The 23,105-nt window shown below is 39.8% G+C and overlaps 1 protein-coding gene across 1 annotated transcript in view; it reads left to right on the top strand.

The window, feature by feature from the left end:
- LOC132817536 (ETS translocation variant 5-like) overlaps positions 1–22,465 on the top strand; it is a 28,365-nt gene extending 5,900 nt beyond the window's left edge. The window contains exons 6-13 of the mRNA XM_060828033.1: positions 5,619–5,745; positions 7,271–7,546; positions 9,383–9,633; positions 12,213–12,281; positions 14,894–14,962; positions 16,276–16,445; positions 20,097–20,198; positions 20,630–22,465. Of these exons, the coding sequence (XP_060684016.1) occupies positions 5,619–5,745; positions 7,271–7,546; positions 9,383–9,633; positions 12,213–12,281; positions 14,894–14,962; positions 16,276–16,445; positions 20,097–20,198; positions 20,630–20,851 (1,286 nt within the window). The 3' untranslated portion in view covers positions 20,852–22,465. The remainder of the gene's footprint in view (positions 1–5,618; positions 5,746–7,270; positions 7,547–9,382; positions 9,634–12,212; positions 12,282–14,893; positions 14,963–16,275; positions 16,446–20,096; positions 20,199–20,629) is intronic.
- Positions 22,466–23,105: the final 640 nt, after the last annotated feature.

The following is a 23,105-nucleotide window of genomic DNA, read 5'->3' as shown; positions in this document are numbered from 1 at the left end:
TGTTAATTATGGAAATAAACCACTCTTAAAGCTATTATCAACAAACTAATTTTTCATGCTGTGCAGCTCAAGTAATCCAATGTTCGTATCTTCATGTTCCATTTAAGTTTTCTAAAGTAGGAAGAATTGTTGTTCTTCTCTCCAATCTAAGAATGGTATTTTGTAATTTTCTGTTGTTTGTTTGTTTGTTTGTTTGTTTTTCCCCCTTTTTTTGTTTGGAGTTTCCTTTGGCCTCTGCAGCTCACTATCTACGTATCACTTGTAACCTCCCTGAAGTGTGCTGTACTCCATCTATTGCTTTGCAAATCAGCAGAATATAAAATGTCTTATGTAGTGGGAAGAAATGATAATGACAAGAAATGAAATTGCGCATGGTCAGAACTTCACAAACCTCTCATTTAATGTAGTGGAGCAGTTGGATTTTGGTGAATGAAGCAAGTCATATTTTGTTGGTCACGTTACATTATATTTGCATGCTTTCAGAAATCAATAGGTTGCACACTGAAATTTCAGTTGCATAATTGTCTACAAGTTCACTGGTTTCAGAAAAAGCAACACCAGTTCATTTGAGTCCTTTTTTTTTCAAATGCATACATTCAACTCAACTGCAGAGAGCTTCTTCTGAACTGGCATCTAACGTAGGCAATTCAGAAGTTATGCTAATTTTGTAATCCTGTGCGCTCAGAAGTTAATGTATGCTGTCTTGACAAAGCTGCAAAATGCTTTTCAGTTTTTGGTAATTTGAAATTGTTCTATTAGGGACTCTTTCTTACCATTTGATCAACTAATTCTAATTCCAACATTTCCTGTTTCTGCCCCTTCCTCAACCTACGTGCCACTGAAATCTCACCTGTGCTTTTGTTGTCTTTTAGTCTCAACTAATTGAATATTCTCCTAACTATTTTCTAGTCTTTCCCAATTCCATAAACTTATCCAAAGCAGTATCCTGACTTGCACCACTCATTATCCCAGTGCTCGTCAATCTGCAGTGACTCGCATTCCCCGAAAGCTTCCATTTTAACACTTTCACCGTAGTCTTCAAAACCCTCCATGTCTTTACACTCTATCTTTATAATCCCCTTCTCCAATTTACCATGATCTCCAATTCCACTCCAGTCAACCTATATCTTTCCTTCATGCCATTGCTATTAGCTGACTTCAGCAATCAGTGCCTGAAAGTCTGCTTGCTCTACATGTATATCCCAATCCATGTGCTCCCTCCATTTTATGAGCTTGTCATTCCTCCACTGCTTCCCACCCCCGCACTAAAATCAACATCATTTATCATATATTTGTCACCTGTCTCAGCACTACCACCTTATCTCAAAACTTTGTTTTGTTTTGTTATCATCTTAAGTGCCTCGGAATGTTTTACTATGCCAGAAGGCAACATCAATGGATATTGGTGTAATTTGTTACATATTTAATGTTTATGGCAATATAAAAGGAATTGAGACTTTATAAAGTTGAAGATTTTAGGGTTTAGGATGAGTAAATTTGAATGTTTCTATTGCTGGTTAAGAACTTATTGGTGCAGCGTTTGCTCCTCATTCCAGACAATGCCAATTTGAATAGTAGGTTTTGGGGAAAACGTGAAATCCTGCTTTGTGAAGTATAAGCTAGTAATCTTTAATTTTCTAAAGTGTGATGCTTTAACAACAGGTGTTAGGAAAGTACAGAGTGCAATAATTGGTAAGCAATCTTGACTTTCCTTTGATGACAGCACTTTTCACTATGACAGATCTTTCTTCAAGTGACATGTTCTAGTCATGACTGCAGACTAAAGGTCCAAAGTTGACACAAGCCACCATGACTAAAAGACAGCAAAGCTGAAAGCTACTGAGAAAATGCAGCAGTAGCTTAGCTTTTGAAAGCTACAGCTAGCGTATAAAATATTTATTTATACATCCTATTATCTGTGTACCCCATTTACAAGCTGAAAACCTAGCTCTTAATAAAATGCTTGGAAATGGGGTTACCAGTAAGCCCCATCTGATTTTCAATTTCAGTGTATTCAGAGTGAAACTAGTCTATTAACAATGCATAATTTTCCTCCACTTCCATTAGAAGAATTTTTTTATTTTAACTGCTGCAGTTGTATATAATTACAAGGTGGATTATTAATTTTTCCTCTGATAATTTTAAGTAGATTTTGTTTGTGTAGTTGAATTTCTGTAGTTAGTCACCAGCTGTGTTTGTGAAGCTTATCAGCTTATTCGTCTATTGGGAAGTCATCCCTTGGTGAACTGTTGTCATCTGTTTAGTGAAAAGATAGATGGAAGCAATTAGCCCAGGACCATCACTTATAGGTCCTGCAGTACAGTTTATTTTCTGGATCTTGTTTGGATGATCATTTGCTGTAATTAGTATTTAGAACTGATCGTGTTTCAATGATATTGTGGCACAATTTAGCCATTGTTAGTGTACACAGATGTTTGGTTGCTGTTCTCTAACACTTTGGCAGTTGAACTCATTTTATTTTGTGCCACAAAATTTTTAGAAAAGGATATCTCCTGATACCAAGCTGTCAAAGATAACATAACTGCGTGATCTACAACAACAGTATTGTTTTTCCACTCCCCCCCCCCCCCCCCCCCCCCCCCCCCACCCCCTTTCCTTCTATTCATGTGATCACTAAGATGGCACAGGGCTGGTCCCAAGTTGCCATTCTTTCTGGATAAATGTAAGCATTGTGACAGATTATTTTTTTGTTTCAAAAAAAAGACCCTAGACAGAATGACAAAAATATGAACCTCTGATATGCTTCTGTGCAAAATAGTGTTAACTTGTGTATTATATCTGTAACTATTAGTTCATTCTGGAGTGGCAGCTGTTCACAGTTCTCATCCAGGAATATTGAGCAGTTACGTAAAGCTATGAGAATAATTTACTTCTGTTCACTGAGTGGTAGTTGAGCAAAATAATAGGATTTTAACAGTCGAGAGAGAAATATGTGTGTATTTTCTGACACACAGGCATCTTCTTGATGCAATGGTGAATACTCCATCTTCAGAAAGCATTTTTACAAGGGCTTAGATGAAACCTCCAGTTCTCTCTCAACTGGGGATTATTACATTTTCATTACCAAAATGCACAAGAAATACTGACCTGAGTGATAATCTTGAAATTACAGGTGATTTTTTTTTCAAAAAGCTAATTTACATTCCTTGAGAAGGATTGGAATCTCTCTCCGTGGAGTGAAATGCAAACTTAGAAAGATCATTAATCAACCCACAAGGTGCAAGGGTCAGTGTCAGTCCTTTTATGAATGGCTGCCATCTGTAAACCATTCACACATTCTGGAAGCATTTCTTCACAGTAAACTTTGAGCTTTGGAGCATGACCGTTAGATCTGCCTTCTGTAGTAATACTGATGTACTACAATACAACAAGTGAATTCATCCCTGCTGTAAACTGAATTTTGTTGAGTCTTTTAATGTATTTGACATCAAAGTGACATGTGACAGTTAATTTTACAACATGTATTTAAATATTTAAAGATGTGCAATAAATTCATAAACTGCCATTGTAGGTTTTAATCTATAATACCCCATCATTTTAACTGAAAATCAAAGTTGGTTTCCTTCACCTTCCCAAGTTAAAGAAATGAGTTTGATTTACAGAAATTAGTTTTTATCTTTCCTAGGACATTCATTACATATCCTCCTCTTTTTAAAATATAGAGAGGAAGTAGGGCCACTCAAGGATAAAGGAGAGAACTTTTGTGGAGGCAGAGCATGTGGGTCAGATCCTAAATGAGTACTTTTTGTCAGTATTCACCTAGAAGAAGGCTGTAGAAGATGGTGAGATTAGTGTGGAGCATGCTAATATGTTACTGTATTTTGAGATCAAGAAAGTAGTAGCGTTGGGTCTCTTGAAAAGCATTAAGATGGATAAGACCCCAGGGCCCAATGGTTTCTATCCCAGGCTACTGAGAGAAGTAAGAGAGAGGAGATTGCTTGGACCTTAACCTATAAGACCTATATCCTCATTAGCCGCTAGACAGGTCCCGGAGCACTGCTGAGTAGCTAATCTTGTCCCTCTGTTCAAAGACCATCCTGGAAACTATAGATCAATGAGTCTTATATCAGTGGTTGGGATGTTAGTGGAGAGAATTCTTGGGGATCGAATTACACACATTTGGAAAAGCATAGCCTAGTTAGGGACAGTCAGCATGGTTTTGTGCAAGGAAGGTCATGTCTTACTAACTTGACTGAATTTTTCAAGAAGGTGACAAATCTGATAAATGAGGGTAGAGCAGTCGATTGTTGTCTAGGTGGATTTTAGTAAGGCTTTTGACAAGGTCCCTTCCTGGTAGGCTCATCCAGAAGATCACTATGCATGGGATCCATGGTGACTTGGCCACATTGATTCAGAATCGGCTAGCCCATAGAAGGCAGAAGGTAGTGGTGGAAGAGTGCTGTTCTAGCTGGAGGTCTGTGACTTGTGGTGTTCCTACGAGATCCATACTGGGACTTCTGTTTGTGATCGACTTAGATGAAAATGTGTTAGTAAATTTGCAAATGATACAAAGATCAGTGGAGTTGTGGGTAGTGTAGAAAGTTGTCAAAGGATACAGCATGATATAGATCGGTTGCAGATAAGGGTGGAGAAATGGCAGGTGGTGCTTTGACCAGCAACACATTTTCAGGAGTGTAATCTGGGCAAATGTGAGGTGCTGCATGTTGGATGATCAAATGTTAAAGGAAAATATGCAGTTAATGATAGGACCCTGAACACCATTGATGTACGTCTAAAGCTCCCTGAAAGTGCCATGCAAGTGGATAGGGTGGTACAGGATGCATATGGTACGCTTGCCTTTTATTGGTCGTGGATTTAAGTACAAGAGTCAGGATGTCATGTTGCAGCTTTATAAAACTTTGGTTAGGCTGCACTTAGAGTACTGCTTTCAATTCTGGTCATCACACGACAGAAAGCTTGTGAAGGTTTTGAAGAGGGTGCAGAAGAGGTAATATCAAGATGCTGCCTGGATTAGAGGTTATGAGCTGTAAGGAGAGGTTAGAAAACCACTGTGGTTTTCTATGGAGCAGCAGAGGGTGGAGGGAGACTTGGTAGAAGTCTATAAAACTGAGATATGTAGATAGAGTTGGCAGAATATTTTTCCCAGAATTGAAACATCTCATGCATTTAAAGTGAGAGGGGGCAAGTTCAAAGGAGGTGTGAAGGGCAGGATTTTTCCTACCATTCTGTGTAGATACCTAGAATGCACTGCCAGGGTGGTGGTGAAGGCATATAGGGGCATTTAAGGAGCTTTTAAATAAGCACATGAATATGCTAGGAATGGAGGGATTTTGACTAAGGGCAGGCAGGGAGGGGTTGGTTTAATTTGGCGTCATGATCGGCACAACATTGTGAGCATAAGGCCTGTGTTGTACTGTTCTATGATCCTAGTTGCACAATAATAGTTCAATATTCAATACACTTGCACATAAATTAAGGTGGATCTGTTTACATTCCAACCCACCTCTCCAAAAAATGGATCATTGTGCATGTTCTTCAATATCCACACACCAACGCATCTACATCAATGTCTATCTTAGTATTGCATCTGTCAGTTTCAACAGCTACAGTTACAATGTGAGCATATTTTATTTCAGTGGTATTTCACGGACCTCCTCCAGCGAAGATCAAGCGAGAATCTCACAGCCCGAATACGGATGTGTCCTGCCGTCACAAGCAAAGTCTCAGTTCTAGCTATGGAGAAAACTGCCTCTACAGTTATAGGTACTGCAGTAAGTTATTCTTGGACTAAGGCAATCTTCAACTTCATGTGCTTCCTCCTTTTTCATTGGCCTCTATGGCAACAATTATTTCATTGGCTGTGAAGAATTTTAGGAAGTTGAGGTCATCAAAGATGAGTTATACAAGTACAATTTTTCTTGTTTTTAAACAAAACACTTTGTTTCTTTTCTTAGTCATTTCAGTCTTCATGACTTTCCTTGCTGTCATCCTGTGACTTGGCACACTAAGTGTTCTTGGTGCTGCAGTAACTCTAGCCAAGTCCACCCTCTTAACACTATTCTTCCACTTCAGGTTTGATTTTTGTAGTCTTCCAATGGTGAGGTTTCTTTTCATTAGCAACCGAATTTTTTTTTTAAGATCATACTTTATCTCATGATTCAGACTCAAACATGCCGAATATTTTTGTACAGGTGATTGCACTCCAGTTCAAAATTAAACTGTAAATCTTCAGGCAGACTAAAAGTAATCTATTGTCCTGTACAGTGTAATGCTTACAAAAGACTTTAAGACACAGGTGCAGAAGTAGGCCATTCAGCCTATTGAGTATGCACAGCCATTCAGTGATATAATGGCTGATCTGCTAATCTTCAAATACACTCTCCTGCCTTCCAAAACCCATTATTCTCTTAATGATTTTAAAAATCTGTTTATCTCCACCTTGAATATACTTGCATCACAATGCTGGACTGTAAAATTGTAGTGATTTTCAGCATGGGAAGAAAAATACTATAGAAAGATGATGGACTGGTTGTATGTACTAAATAGCATAAACTAATCCAGCCTAATTTATTTTTGGATATAGACCAATTTTTTAATGCAATCTTATGCTCTGAACGACACATCTTGCATGGAAAAATAATTAAGGATTGCTTGCTTGCTAAAAGCCATAGTGTGTGTTATGGGAATGTGATTTTTAGGTTGATGAGGGACTGTGCTCTTTCAGAACCAGGTAGGTTTCAGATTTAACCCTTAGTTTACTTTGGTCACTGTTTTCTTTTTCTCCCCCAAGCTGCATGTACAGTGAGGACAGAATAATTATCCTAAGTAGTCCGAGTTTAGAAAGGAGAGCTAATGCTGTGATTTGGTGGAAAGTGTGCCTAAAAAAGCCTGAAGTAGTTTCCCGTGCAATATCCTTCACGATCTTAAGGCCTGAATGTAATTGCTGTTCAGGATCACAAGCTAATGCTTTGTTTACATGAAGACTGAGTCATGAAATATTGGTAAGGCAATTCCGACTTGGGAAATGGGGCCAAATAATGAATGTGAAGCGATCCTTTTAATAGGCTTTACAACATTTTAGGCCATTATCAAAGATGATGTAGGCATCCCTATGGGGCGCACACATTTTATAAAAAGAGCTGTTAATTGTAACAGGTTTTATGGTACAGAGTGTTGTCTTTACACCTCAACTGTTCACCAACGCTAACCTAAAATGCAAAGTGAAAGATGTGCTAAGTGAAAAGCTAGCGAATTATCTAACCTTTTTGTGCTTCTGTTCTGTTTGCAGTGCCTATGATAGGAAGCCCCCTGCTGGGTTCAAGCCATTAACTCCACCAGCCACCCCGGTGTCTCCAGTTCATCAGAATTCCCCTCTTTCTCACCTTCCATCGGCAGCAGTGCCAGCTTCAGCCCATGTTCCGACATCAACTCCAGTGCAGGCTGCAGTTCCTGCACCAGCTCCGTCACAACAGCAGCAACAAGCCTTTGCAGTACCTCGACCTCCCCAGCCCCCTCTTCAGATGTCACAGAACCTGACTGAATCTCAGTATGCGGCAGATCACAGGTATGAATGTGATCGACTGTCCCCCCGACTTATGGTGGTCTCACTGCATTGTTTGTAGGGGTTGGATGAGGGAAGACTTCCAGTGTGTGAAAGTGCACATTGTGGCCCCAGTTCCTGGTCACTCTTTGACACCCTTGAACCTGTGCATGTTGTAACTCTTCAACATAAAATTAAATCAATTGTAAAAGGTCTCTGCTGTATTTGGTGATCTCTGCCAGGATTACTGGAGGGATGGCTCAAATAATTATGCTCCTTCCACCTACTCCAAGCTTTATCCCCCGAACTAAGGAAAGGAGCAATTGGCTAAGATTTGCTGGGCTGATCGTTGCTGAGCGAACTCCTGTTGGAGTGTGTATATACTGAGAGAATGGTCTTGCATTCAACTGCGATGACTCCTGCGGCAGCATAGCTTGCCCCAAACCAACTTTCCTGGGAGCTCCAGTGAGGAGACATGCAGCGTCTTTTGTGAGGCATTACTTTCAGTGCAGAGGCAGGAGCAAACGACTGAGTGGTGGGAAGGGAACTCTTTTTTTTTAATTTTTGCTGAAAAAGTTGAATTATTGGTGCACTTTAGACCACTTGGAGCTCTCATTATGAATGTGGGAAGAAAATCTATTGTCCTTTGGGACTGGTTGTTCTGTTATTAATGTTTTACATGCTAGACCTTTCAAAATACCAATTAAATCTTGTGCTTAAAATGCCACCACTGCTAACTGGATGAACTACCAGCAAAAATAGAATCCAGTTGAATCTACAGGGTGCTCTCTCTCGGCTGAACAGAATTTTATTCCTAAGGTCAGATCCTTTATATCCACGTTACTATGTACAAATGGGGTTTTACTGGAGTTATTTTGGGTGCATTGGCAGAATAAAAGGCCCATTAACACTGAGCTCCTGAAGGAGTACAGAAGAGATATGGTATTTTGAGTAGTGATAGCTCCTGAGATGGCACTTGCTTCTGTGGTAGCTTTTGCTTCCCACAACTCTTGGCTTTCACTTCTGCCCAAGTGGTATGCATGGGATGCTGGCTCAGGACCATCTGGAAGTGTTTGTTCCGATAGAGGCATACCAGTGGAGCTATGGATTTCAGCTTGGCAGACAGCTTGATCCGAAGTGGAAATGGGACTAATCTGACTGCAGTCAGCTGTGAAGGATCATTTTACATGGAAAGTGGCACTGGAGATCCAGCTGAAGTGTGGGACCACCTTTCAAGGTGCTAAAGGATTCTTGAGTAGCATAGTTTGGTGATGTACTGACTTGCCCACCAAGATGAAAGTAGTTGAGAACAAATAGGCATTTATTTAATGTGAAAGTACTATTCAATGGTGATACAATAAACTCTATGTTCTGATCTGAGAAATCCAGATGTTCATTGAGTTTTTAAGTTAATACATGGCACTGTTGGCATATAAAATGCTTCTTTTCAAAATGTACATTCAGTCATCTCCCATTATTAATGTGACATTAGTCTGTGTAATCGGACACATACAGTAGCTTAAAGGCAGTTTGTATGTTTAGGCTTTCAAATTAATACCCTTGTTTATAAGTGTGTATACATGACGTAGAAGACTTTTTACTATTTGCATTGCTTCACAATCTTTCTCATGAACGTAGTGTTTGTGCAACGTGCATTTTTGCCAAATTACAACCTAACCCAGGCAATTTGAACAACCATCCATAATTGTGGTGAAGAATAGAATGGTCAGATTTTTTACAAGTCATGCAAGATATTTATTTAACCTATGTTCGTTAAGCAGGCTAGTGGAAGGAACCTTTGTATCCCATTGTGCTGTGTTTTGAGAGGTGACTGACCCTGACTTTATTTTACCGTCAAAGGTTCCACCGGCAGATGTCCGAACCATGCCACCCATACCCACCCCAGTCAGGAATCCCCAGCGACAGTCGGCAAGTTTATCAGCGGCAGATGTCAGAACCGATGCCTTCACCGTCTCCTCAGGGCTTCAAGCAGGAATACCATGACTCTCGTTATGATCACATCACTACAAGCGTCAGTGGTCCAAGCAGACAGAATTTTCAAACCCCCCTCGGAATTAAACAAGAGCCGAGAGACTACTGCTATGACTCAGGTTGGTCCATTAGCCAGGCTTGCTGCTGAGCCCTTTTTAGGTTGCGTTGATGTTTCAGTAAGTGTACGATGCAATCCTTTTCCTAATTGTCAAAGGATGAGTTGTTGACGGTATGAAAGAATTAATCTGGACTTTCTTCCTTCCCTTGGGTGTTCTGCATTACTTTTTATTATCTTTTGACATCAGCAAGCTGAGAGATTTGTTACCACGGTGATAGGCCTTGGCTGGTATTTCACACATTTACTTCATGGTGGTTGCTTGACAGAAGTAGCTGAGCACATTCTACAAAATGACCTTTCATTAAGGTCAACCTTGGGAGGGAGAGGACCACAAAAGCGAGATCTTTGAAATAATTCCCTTTCTGGTACTAAATGGAAGTGTTACCCTGTGTTGGGGCAAATCCTTTTCCTATTCAACATCCTCTTTTCATTTTTTAAAAATTATTTTTGTAAAAAAAAATGGAGCCCACTAACCATTTGATGTTTAAAGGATCAAACTATTTTATGTAGTTTGCAAAAAGGTTTCCTCAAGGGTGTTATTAATTTGATGCTGTGTGATGTGACTGTAAATTCTCCTAATCAGCTTATGCCTAAAAATACCATAACCTATAAGAGGCTGTGAGCAGTGATCTGCAGTAAAACTAAGCAGATGCTAAAGATTTAAAGCTAAAGTACAACATCTAATGGCATCCAAGGATTTAGGAGAACAGATTTTTTTTTAATGTAGGTCACTGTTTGATTTTTTTAAGTTTGTTTCCCATTTCACATTGACTACATTAACATGTTACGGATGTGTTGTCAGATTTTAAACAAAAAGAGTAGGAGAGGCTGGTTTAGTGCTGGAGATGTCTAATTTACCTGGACAGCAACCAAGAAGCAATTGCTTTCTTTGCTTATTATGCAGTCAGTTGTCAGTCCAGTGGAAGTGACTAGCTCTGATTTTGACATGGCTGACCCAAGCTTCATATCTTGGCTGGAGCAAGTAGGAGAACTTTCTTTTTAAAGCTGGACTCCTGTTCTTTCTGCAAAGAAAAAAATCCTACTATTTCAGTTACAATTTGCACTTCCAGTTACCTAAAGTGATTTTCAGAATCAGCAATAATTGTCTGTTTTTCCTGTTATTTTTCCTAAGTGTTCAAGCATGTTGCACTGAAATGAGGGTTACCATGTGGATTCGTAGTCAAGTAGTGACTAACTTTTTATTCTCATTGCCCACTCTTCTGGGAAGATGTAATAAAATGCGCAGATCATGCAAGAACTTGCCTCTCCAATTAAAAGTTTCTACATTTAAAATGTAAAATGCCTCCTGTACAGAATACAATATGAAAAAGCCAATATCAACAATAGCTGAATTTGGCAATTTGCTTAGCTTGTCTGCAGCAGTTCTACCAGGATCATTTATGTTTTTAAAAATGGTTATCATTAACATCAGTATGTGGCTCAATAAAATTTTTTTTTTGACAAGAAGCAGTGGAAAGAGCTACATTTTTTTTTCTTCCAATATATTTCAGATTACTCACTTTTTTTTTCTACACCCCACCCCCCAAAGTGTGTCAGATATCTCCTTTCATTTCCATTAGTTTAATTCTGTTGTTTCAACATCTGCCTGTCAAACCTGAAATCAGACATTAACTACCAATTCCACTTGAGTTTTTGAGCTGCACGTTGATTTATTTGCATCAAAAACCCTGACTAACTATACTCGACCAAAGAATTCTTTAATAGCAGCAAACTTTCCTACTTCTTTTTGACTTCCACTTCCTGACTTCTCCATTGGATTACAGAAAGAACTTGGGCTAAAAGAGATCCAAGGGAGGTTTTTCTCCCACCACTAAATTTCCATTTTCACTTGTTCGATTTCCTTCCCTATTCTCTTGTAAGTACTAGTTTGACGCTTCAGGTCATTGCCTAGTTAACATTCTTCAAAAAGTTGTAGTGTGTTTGATCTGGGGATTGACAGAAAATGAGTTTCTTAGTCACATAGAATCTGCATTAGTACTCCTTGTGGCAGGAGTCTCTATTTAGCAATTTACTTTACTTGCTCTGTGCGGCATTTAATGCACCATAATGACCAACCCTGCTTTAAATCAGCTAAATCCCTTGTGGCAAATAAATCACAAAGGTCTTTGATTCAATGCGAATCTGGTCTAAATGAGTCAATAAGGTCTTTTTTTTTAAAAGTGGACTGTACCCCCCTGTCTGGTTGTTGGTTCAGTTCTCCCATCTGTTTGCGGCTGAGCAAGCCTCCAAAGTAGGGGGACACATTTGCAATTTCAGGAGCTTACCATGGACTTCGTTTTAAAACCGCATTCCCTTCCCATGAAGACGAACGACGCTTGGATTATGCTTTCGTGTTCAAAGTGGAGACAGCTTGGTTTAAGATTTAAATTTTCACTTGTCTTGGAGTTTAAATTCTTCATGCACCCCCCTTTGCCTTGCTGCTTTGCCCAGTGATTCTCATGTAACCTTTTTTCAAAAGGTTGCAAATCTCGTGTTATTTCTCACTTAAATAGAACTATCATAGCAATTTAATTTTCCACCTGTAAAATCTCTTTTTTTAATTCTAAATCTTCCATACAGAAGTGCCTAGCTGCCAGTCCTCTTACATGACGGGAGGAAACTATTATGCTGGTCCCAATAACCCGGAAGGTAAGTCCACAGCACTTTGTTTGCGCATGGTTTATTGTGATAGAGCATAAGTTAGAGGTTATGGATACCCAGTCTCATCCAGTTACAGTTGTACGCACTTATAGCACAATAGTCAGATTTAATAGTTGAGGTATGGGGCTGATATTCCGAGTCAGTATTTTGATTCTGCGCAAAGCAGTTACAGGCAGAAGATTATTCAGACCATTTGTCTAGATACATAAAGGCAGAGGGATGTACAGAATGGAAACAGACCCTTCAGTTCAACTTGTCTATGCCAACCAGATATCCTAACCTAATCTAGTCCCACTTGCTAGGACTTGACCTATGTCCCTCTAAACTGTTGCTATTCATGCCTTTTAAATGTTGTAGTTGTAATTGTACCAGCCTCCACCATTTCCTCTAGCAGCATATTCCATATACGCACCACCCTCTGCATGAAAAAGTTGCCCCTTTGGTCCTTTTTATATCTTTCCCCACTCACCCTAAACCTATGCCCTCTAGTTCTGGACTCCTCCATCCCAGGGAAAAGACCTTCTCTCTTTACCCTATCCATGCTCGTCCTGGTTTTATAAACCTCCTTCAAGTCATCTCTCTGCTTCTGAAACTCCAGGGAAAACAGCCCCAGCCTATTCAACCTCTCCCATAGTTCAAATCGTCCAACCCTGACAACATCCTTGTAAATATTTTCTAAACCCTTTCAAGTTTCACAACATCCTTCCGATAGGAAAGAGACCAGAATTGCACGCAATATTCCATGCAATAACCAATTTCCTGTATAGCTGCAACATGACCTCTCAACTCTTATAAGCTATACTCTGATCAATAAAGGAAAGCATACCAAACTCCGCCTTCAATACCCTATCTACCTGCAACTCCCCTATGAATCTGCAACACTCCCCAAGACATTACTATTAAGTGTCTAAGTCGTACTCTGATTTGCAGCATCTCACATTTATCTCCATTAAACTCCATCTGTCACTCGTCATCCCATTGGCCCATCTGATCAAAATCCCGTTGTGATCTGAGGTAACCTTCTTGGCTGTCCACTACACCTCCAATTTTGGTGTCATCTGCAAATTTACTAACTATACCCCCTATGTTGGCATTCAAATCATTTATATAAATGACAAAAAGCAGTTGTCCCAGCACCGATCTTTGTGGCACACCACTGGTCACCGGCCTCCAGTCTGAATGCAGTTTTAATCTGGCATATAATTGGGGTTATAATATTATATGTTGGCTGCCAGCAAATGCACAAAATTTTCAGTAAGGGATGGTGTTATCAGAGGAAGTGAGATATTGGGCAGAGATGCAAAAATGTTATGGTGCACGAGGAGGACTTGCATTATCTGCACTGGTTCTCCTCATAAGCATTATGACTTTGTGTCATTTCTCTGGCATAACACTGCATGTTGTTTCTATTCCAATTATCATCCAATACCCTCTTGAATGTTTCAATTCAATCTACAAATCTGAATAAAGAATTTTAAGGAATAAGGTTGCATGTTCCAGACTGAGCTGCTAATTATGAATTTGTACAAGTGTTTCAAAATCCTTTGCTGCTGTTCCCACTCCACATCTATCCTTTTGTCACTGTGCAATGGGAATGCTATTTGTCACACTACAGGAAGCAACTAGGAGGAAATTACCAGCCCTAAATATGACTGGTTTCTTTTCCACTTTTTAAACACTTGGCAGTGTTGTTTCTAAAAATGTAAAATCAAGAGAGAACGGTTTGTGCATCTACTTATCTGATTTGAAAAATGCAGGTGTAAAAGTAAATCTATTTTGGAAGTTGAGTTCAGCTCAACCATTACCATTCTCACCTCGTGAAATCTTGAGCAGCTATAGGTTTCAGGTGCCTGTTCTTGGTTTTTGTTATATTTTCAAGATAACAGTGTTATCCGCTGCAGCTATACCTCAAAACCTCTGGTTATCTGTTTAGGAAAATGTTGGCTTACACATAACCTCAACCCAAGAATTTGATGATGCAATTTAATGGTATACCATTCTTTTAAAAAAAAAGAAGTGTCGTCCAGTTTAAAGTTGAGAAGCCTTTGTGGTTTACAATGTCCTAAAAATGTTTAAAATCAGAATAGGCTTTTTTATTTTTTGGCAGTCTTTTTTTTATCATTGTTATACTTTTCAACAGAAACAACCACCCTCCCCCAACACCTTTGTTCTCTTTTACTCTCTCTCCTTTCTCCCATTCCCATGTTCTCAAAGCCAAATCATGAATCAACAAAAGTTCTTCCAATTGGGAAAAGAGGTTTTGTATTTTTGGTTACTGAATGTAGGCAACAAAAATGTAGCCATGTCACCATGCTTTATCTTTAGGCTGTCCAGTTGAGAACACTTAGCAACATTGAAAGTTTATTCAAGGTTGGTAGTTGGTCAAAAATAATCAAAAGAAAGTATATCACAACAGGAGGTCAGTTAGATTATGATCTCCTCCATGCTAGGTGCCAAATCAGAGTAAGCAGAACAAGGGACAGGGGAAACGTGAAAGTGATTGCTCATGTTTTATTTGAAGACTTCTTCTCATTTGAGTATGTTGGTAATGTGTATGTAGTTGAGGCAACTGAAAATGTCAATCTTTTCATCTTTCCCAGGTTTCCCTTATGAGAAAGATCCACGACTGTACTATGATGATACATGTGTGGTACCAGATAGGATTGACCGTAAGTAATGTGTTAACTTGATTCTGTTTTGACTTTGGTTTGGTTTAGTCTCTAACTGAACCAGCAAAGTCAAGTTAATCTTAGTTAAATTAGTTTAACGCAACTGAGTGATTAGACTTTTTTATTCACTTGTGGGATGTTAGCTGTGCCAGCATTTATTGCCTTAGAGAAGGTGACAAGGAGCTACTGACTAGAACCACTGTGGTCCATTTACCAAGGTTAGACCCACAATGCCATTGGAGGGGTTGGGATTCCCAGGATTTTCACTCTGACTCTGAGGAGTGCTACCATATTTCCAGAATTAGTCAGTTAATAGAGTTATGATTATTAGCAGTACTGAGTTATCAGTCAGTGTTCTCATCACAACTCTGTGACCTTTGTTAGGATAGGACACGGCAGGAGAATGGTGTTGAGAAACATATCAGCCATTATCAAATAGCGGAGCAGATTCAATGGGCCAAACAGCTGAATTCTGCTCCTATGTCTTATTGTACAGACTACATGTGCACTTTTCGTTAAGAACTGGATTGGAAGCACTTGTATGCACCTGTCCAGCCCCCAAGAAACTACCACCATCACTGAGCATTTACAAAATGATCCAAGTCTTTTTTTTAAAACGTCGCGTGGGATGTTGCAGAAGGCAGGTCACCTATGTGAATGTGATCCCCCAGCAAGAACCATGGCTTTTGCAGGAGGAAAATATCTGGAATGGGGTCAAGTCTAAACTTATTCCAAATAGAAGTCCATTTTTAACATACCTCTTAAATGTTGTTAATGTGTTTATTACTAGTATGTTCTGATGGCCGGATAACTGTTACATTAGTTGGGTTCACTGATTTTATATTCACGCTCACAATATTGATGCACAGTTATGTAAATGAAATGTTCCACATCAAAATAGGATAGAATCAGGACCTTGTGTTCTAATCCTTTTATGGTGGCTAAGGAACGAGGCTGGTGTGTGACTGAGTGAAAGATATAAAATTGAAGTATTCACTTTTGCATTTGGTGTGTGCCAACTGGAGAGCTTGAGCCAATAGTTCCCAATGCAATCCTTTATTGCCTTCCCCCCTCAATGGAATTTTTGTTGGTTTCTGAAGGAACTGGTCATGTGGAAAAAAAGAGTCTCTCTTCGTACCAACATAAAATATACAAAGCAGTCTCCCCTCCTCCGTTGAGTGAAGGCACATTAAGCAAAAGGTTTAGTTTGAATGTAAGTGTAGGGCTTAATTCTGAGAAAACAGTGTTTGTTGAGAAAGCAAGGGAAAAGCAACTAGCTTCTAATTTTTAACTTTCAAATTTTTTTTAAACAGATAAAGTCAAACAGGAATCCCCTGTGTACCGGGAAAACCTGCCATACCAGCGTCGGGGCTCTCTACAGCTATGGCAGTTCCTAGTGACCCTCCTGGATGATCCATCTAATTCCCATTTTATCGCATGGACAGGTCGAGGCATGGAGTTCAAGTTGATTGAACCTGAAGAGGTATGTGTTACATGGGGCTACTTGTCTGTATTTGGTTGGGTTACTTCCTGTGCTTCTCTGAATCTGGACTGTTGTGTATCTTTTTGGTTTTCACCCCTTCAGTTGTCTCAGCCCTAAAAGCTGAAGGTAGTGGCAGTCGGCTGTGGCTTGGTTCCCCAGTCTTCACTGGGGCAAAGTGAAAATGTGCAGAAAGAGATCACCCCAAACCATGGTTAACTTTTCATATTTGAAGCCATGTTATGACAAGGATAAAAGAGCCAGCCAGATCTATTTTTAAGGAAATGGAAATTAGAATGGCTTACTCAACTTTTGCACTTTTAATTCAGCTCAGCAGAATCAACAATTTTGAGAAGAGGAACTGAATATTTTATGTTACTAATAACTGCAGTGGCTTTATCACAGCATATCTTAACACTGCATGTTACAAGAAAAAGTAACTGTTTTAAGGAACACAATCTTTTTTTTTGAATAACAGTGTAATCTTTATAACCTTGTATCAGATTCAGCTTATCACTGGGGTTCAGGAAGATAAAACTGCAATTGGTCCACATTTATTTCAGATTTACCTAGAAATAGTACAGAAGAGCTAAGACTGCCAGTGGTGGTCTGAAACACAGCATATTTCTGGAGTTCAAACAAGTTCAAAAGTATTGACTGAAGCTCCATTTCCATGGAAACTGGGCCATTTTCTTGTTTATGCATATTAGGATTTCCGTTGTGCCCCAGGGTTTTAATAGAGCCATTCATCTGTACTGTCAGGGTGTGGTCACAAGTCTTCATTCATAAAGAGCTGTAACTGTGTGCAGCCTTGTCTCCAGTAACTTCTAATATCTTTTGCTTGCCTGGAGCTACTGTCTGTTGTTTAAATTATGTGTGTGGGATTAGATGAAGGCATCAACTGTCTTAATTTGCTCGTGTCCTGCAGCTATGCAGTCCAAGAAGGCCATATTTCCCACAAATTACTTTAAGAAATTCCAGTGTGATCTCGATCTGTTCAGAAAATATTTACTCTTGAGAGTATCGTATAGCCCATGGATATAGATAGGTGGCTCCCTAGAGTTTACTGAGATCACAGAAAGGAATCCATGGGATGGACCAGTTACAGGCTCCCACTGGGGTTAGGGAAGGTCTTTATGGAAACCGCATAAAACTTCAGACTTGTGCAGGCAGCTATACACCGGGTGGAATTACTGGAAACTATTCCTGCCAGACAACAGATCCAAATCTGAGTAAAGCTTGGAGATTAACAGAATCCCCCTGTTTAGGAAAGGAGTCTTCAAATCCCATTCCCTCTTGTATCATCCAAACAGATTTTGTATGAAAATCTCCAAAAGCGACAATTAACTATTGTGTGTGCCAAGTTCCTGCATTTACATGAGTAAGATGTGCAAAGTTGCCTAAACTGTTTCTTTAGGTACCAGGTGTAGGAGATATTCGGGAAAAGAAAGTTAAATCTGGCTGCATATATATTCGTTCATTGCTATTTGCAAATTTTGGTGTTATTTAGAAATTAGTTGCTGTTGTTAGTAGCAGAAAGAACTTTTGGTAATTCAACAGTCAACAGAATAAACATGCAGAAGAGGACTGGAGACAGTGATTCACCTGCATCTCTCCCAATGTCATCTACTGCATCCATTGCACCCAGTATGGTCTCCTCTACATCAGGGAGACAGGACGCCTTCTTGCAGATTTGTTTCAGAACATCTCTGGGACACCCTATAACCTGCACCCACCGCCCCATAGCTAAACACTTCAACCATCGCTCTCACTCCTCCTCCTCTCCCCCTCCCCCTCCCCCTCCCCTCAGCTCTGTCAAGAACATGCAAGTCCTGGGCTGCCTCGATCGCCAAACCCTAACCACCCAAAACCTGGTGGAGGAACGCCCTCATCTTCTGCCTTGGGTCCCTGCAACCACACAGGATACATGTGGATTTCAACAGCTTCCTCCTTTCCCCCTCTCTCCCTCCCTGTCCCCTCCCCCCCCCCCCCCCCCCCCCCAATGTTATCCTAGTCCCAAGCCTCCAACTCGGCACCGCCCTCCAGACCCCTCTGACCTATCATCTTCTCCCTCACCTTCATCCACCTATCGCTTCCCCAGCTACCTCTCCTCAACCCCACCTCCCTCCCATTTATCTCTCAGCCCCAACTCATTCCTGATGAAGGCCTTATGCCCAAAACATTGATTCTCTTGCTCCTCGGATGCTGCCTGACCGGCTGTACTTTTTCAGCACCACATTTTCTACTCTGATCTCCAACATCTGCAGTCCTCACTTTCTCTTACAGATACCAAGTCTCTAGATCTAGGGAGGAAAGGGAGAGAATACAGATCATTACTGGTGTTCTCCAGATTCAGGACACCTTAGGGTTATAGTGTTATACCTCATATAACACTAATGCATGATATTAACTACAAAATTGGATAAATATTTACCTGGTCTGTTTATGCAAAATACCACCACCTATTTTGACAGTCCATTCTATATTTGTTTAACTCTTCTTAGATGGTGGATTTCCCTTTTTGAGAATGAATGCAAAAAATGTCCATATAATCCAGTTATGCCAGTGTATTGGAGTTTATTGCAGCAGCAGGAACATTTGGGGAAAGTAAGCGGGGGCTGTAAAAATGGCCTTCATTTGGGTTGGAATAGCAGTGAATGGACAAACCACACTTCAAGAACTAGATTATGCTGCTATGGCAACACTGAAATTTGTATCAAGTGAATGTCTTGATGTGAGGGTTATGCATCTTTGAGAGGTGTACATTTTACCAGGTTGTTACTTAAAAAAAAAAATTGCAGCAGCTTTCCAGCCTGGTTGTGGCTTTGAAAATACATTAAAATGGAAGATTTTGTTAGCAACTGGCCAATCAAGTGAAGTTTGATTTGAATCAAAAGCTTCCTTCTCTGTTCTGTGTATCAGTGGTCAAGATAACAGTACGACTCATTTTTCAGAGTACAAGCAATTTTTTTAAGCCTTGCTTGTAACTGGATATGAAAGATGGCACTTGATTCATTTATTACGAATACTTGGTACATAGACCTTGTTCTCATGGTCGCTTGAAGATTTGCAAGCAAGTAATTTAAAGAATGCATTGTGTTGCAGTATATACTGGGCAGCAAGTTGAAGTTCAGGAAGACCAGTAGGCATGCATTAGCCAGCTTGGCTTTTGAGAGTACTTACAGCTCTAATTTTTATTCTGAATCAGCATTATTCTTTTACCTCTGTTCAACCATGTTCTACAAATTAATATTTGCAGTTCCCAGTACTTCTGTTAAATTGCTGGAGTGGTTACCCTTGGGAGCAGAAGTACTGCCATTTTCAGGTTTCTTTTTAAAAGAGATGGACTGGTGATAAGGAATAAACACTTTCTAAAATCTCATTAACATCATGCTTGCCACATCAGCTCCATTAGTAAGCAGCTGAAGCACTATACTGTTACAGTGGTGACCTATGGGTCTTCTATTGATTTTTTTAAAATTCAGACTCTTGCATTTACTGAAATGCAGCTAATGGGATATGGATCAATAGTGCAACCACAGAGTCTGTGGTCACTCTATCTTTGTATCCATTTAAGAGCTCATTTGTGTGGCCTCTATGTCTATGAATATATAAACACAGATTTCCTTTCCGTCTTTATCCTTTCCTCTGTAGGTTGCTCGGCGCTGGGGTATTCAGAAAAACCGCCCTGCTATGAATTATGACAAACTAAGCCGCTCACTTCGCTATTACTATGAAAAGGGCATCATGCAAAAGGTAGGGAAAAGATCCAGGCTTAAAAAGGAAAAGAAATCTGAGGCCATTGCAGTGTCAGAGCCCCCCTAACCTGCAATGGCCTTAAAACAGAATCATTTTGTGTGACAGCTTTTTCTTTCTTGCTGTTCACTATGCACAGCTCTAGGTATTTTATTCCTTTTTAACTTAACATATAGAAATGGAATTTTATTTGTGTTTTTAAGTATACAATGTTCAAATATTGATTTTGTGCAGCTCTAAATTGTGTCCACTGTGTATCCTGTAACCATCTCTTGCCCCTCGGTTGACTGTTCTAGCATCTGTATTGGGTCTTGACTCCTTTCATGCATTGTGTATTCTATTTTGCCATGTCATTATATATTTAAAATTAGTTTCTCAGTCTGGAATATTGTTACTGAAGGACAATTATGTACTCTGTCTCTGCTGTTTAGGTTGCAGGGGAACGGTATGTGTACAAGTTTGTGTGCGATCCTGAGGCACTTTTCTCCATGGCCTTCCCAGACAATCAACGCCCCTTCCTGAAGACTGAAGTCGACTGTCATATTAACAAGGAGGATACTGTCCCCCTCACGCATTTTGATGATAATGCGGCCTACTTGTTGGAAATGGATCACTGCAACAACCTGCAGTATCCAGAGAGCTTTGCATATTGACTTGAATCAAGCAGCCCACGTGACTGAATGCATCATTGTCCAGCTGAAAAGAGCATCTTGTGCGGTATTGTTGCACTCAGCTGTTAGGAATCCAGCTCTTCAGGACGTTCAAGAGCCTAAACGTTGTACAGTAGCCTCACACTACTGAAGAAGCTGCCATGTGCTTCACTGTCGATGCACTAACAAGCGTGACTTAATATGGCTAAGTCCTCCACGTTGATAGTTATGGGGTGGGGGTGGGGGGAAGCCAAAACTGTGTGTTACTATCGGAAATGTGTTCTGGTGTGGCATTTGCGATTGTTCAGCGTGGCGCTCACAGAGCTTGGATAGACCATGTGACTAGCGTTTGTTATGACAATCTGCTTTCCGTTGAACAGTTCTTTCAGCTGCCTTTCTGATGTTAAAGGGCTTCAACTTGCACAATCCCACAGTCGTATCATGGGTCAGACTCAAAGAAAACCGAATGCGCTGTAGCATGTAGATCTGTGCCCTGGACTGGATACGAACTGGTGCTGTATTAAGTAGCTAAAGAGGAGTCCTGTCTACCTGAGACTCCAATACAGTACAGCTTGTAGTTTATTTTGTGTTTTTTTTTAAAAAAAGCTTAAATGTTTTACCTGTTTAAACTCCGAAGTTATTTGACACCTGGTACACTATTTTTCCTCTGCCTCCTTTTCTAAACTACACTTGTATATGTAGCATTTTTTAAAATGTTTTAATTCAATTCTTCTCAAATGGATGAAGAGCTATATTCAGGTTTACCACTGCCATTTGATTTTCTCCGACTTCTGCCCTTCCCCGTTCTGATGCTTTAACTTTCTATAATAGAAAAAGCTGGAATCAATTCTTTGCTCGGTCCAGCTCCAGGGAAGGCCATTTTATTCCGTACTGTTTGTGTACAAATTGTTTCCGTAATGAGGTTATGCTTGTAATCTTTTCTTCTGAGGTGGGAGTATGTGGGGTTGGGTAAAGGGAAGCCATCAACAGGTACTTTTCAAAATAACTTCAGAAAAGTGTATTAAAATTTGAAGTTTGTTTTGTATTTAAGGCAAAATCATTTTGTTAATGGCACTGCACTCTGAAGTATAGAGTTCCAATATTTTGGTGATAATGTTACAGCTTTAATCGAGGGGGTTAGGGCTTTTACTGTGTAACACAGTTAATCCTACTGCAGGTTTTGGATGCCTGCTTCAAGATTTGCACCGTAAACCCTTCACAATTTAATGTTTGGGAATCTAAATATAGGTATGACTGTTTCTGCACACAGTATCTTGCAATGGCACGTTGCAATTGTATAATTACGACATATCCATACTCTTTAGGTTCTTTATGTATAAAGTCCCAAGGGTTTATATTATTGGAAACAAAATTATTTTTACACCAAATCTCAATTGCGTTTTATTTTAGGAGTTCATTTTTTGTTTTCTCTCTCGCTTCTACTCTTGAATCAGATGCTGCAAAGACCAATTTTTAATGGATGCATTATTTGAGGAAACTTTGCAGCATTTCTTGTTTTCAGATTGTGTTGTGCATTTAAGGGAAACCTGCCTTGTACACCAAATAAATGTTTCATCTCTGTTGTGTACAATAAAGATTTTGTTTCTTTGCCTCGCACTCATTCTTTTTTTTACTTTGCCTTTTTGTCAAATAAGAGGGTGATGGATTGGTGGTTTGCTTTGCCTTCCAGATTTGAAGAGGAAGAAACTCTAGTTCCAGGGCAAATTTGATTTCTATTTTTTAAATTCAGTTGTTTCTACTAGTGAACTCTAATACATACTTGTGTTGAAATCTTCTAATTTCTTGAGTGCACACGTGTTGCTATAGATTTGGAAGGAAGCTAGTTCAGAAATGAGTGTTCTGAGAGGAGAAATGCAGGTCTGTTAGGCTGCGTTTGGAACAGATGTGCATAGAGTGTAGTGAGGCTTGTGAACTGTATAGGATTTGATCCATATAGGATTCCCCACCCTTTAGGCTCTCTGCTTGTATTCCTGATGAAGGGCTTTTGCCCGAAACGCCGATTTTATTGCTCCTCGGATGCTGCCTGAACTGCTGTGCTCTTCCAGCACCACTAATCCATATAGGATTACATACTGCCACAAAGACGAGGCAGATTGCCATCTAATTCCCAATGAAACTCTATTGGTATTTGGTTCCAAACACCATGCACAGCTGAGAATTGTCAGTCACCAGCCATTACAATGGGTACAAGGAGCATACACAGATAGGAACACCACAATGTCAATCGATGTGTAAT

This window comes from Hemiscyllium ocellatum, chromosome 7 (assembly GCF_020745735.1).
Source record: "Hemiscyllium ocellatum isolate sHemOce1 chromosome 7, sHemOce1.pat.X.cur, whole genome shotgun sequence".
Classification (NCBI taxonomy): domain Eukaryota; kingdom Metazoa; phylum Chordata; class Chondrichthyes; order Orectolobiformes; family Hemiscylliidae; genus Hemiscyllium; species Hemiscyllium ocellatum.
Note: the sequence above shows the minus strand (reverse complement) of the source record. Positions and strands in the feature narration are given on the sequence as shown.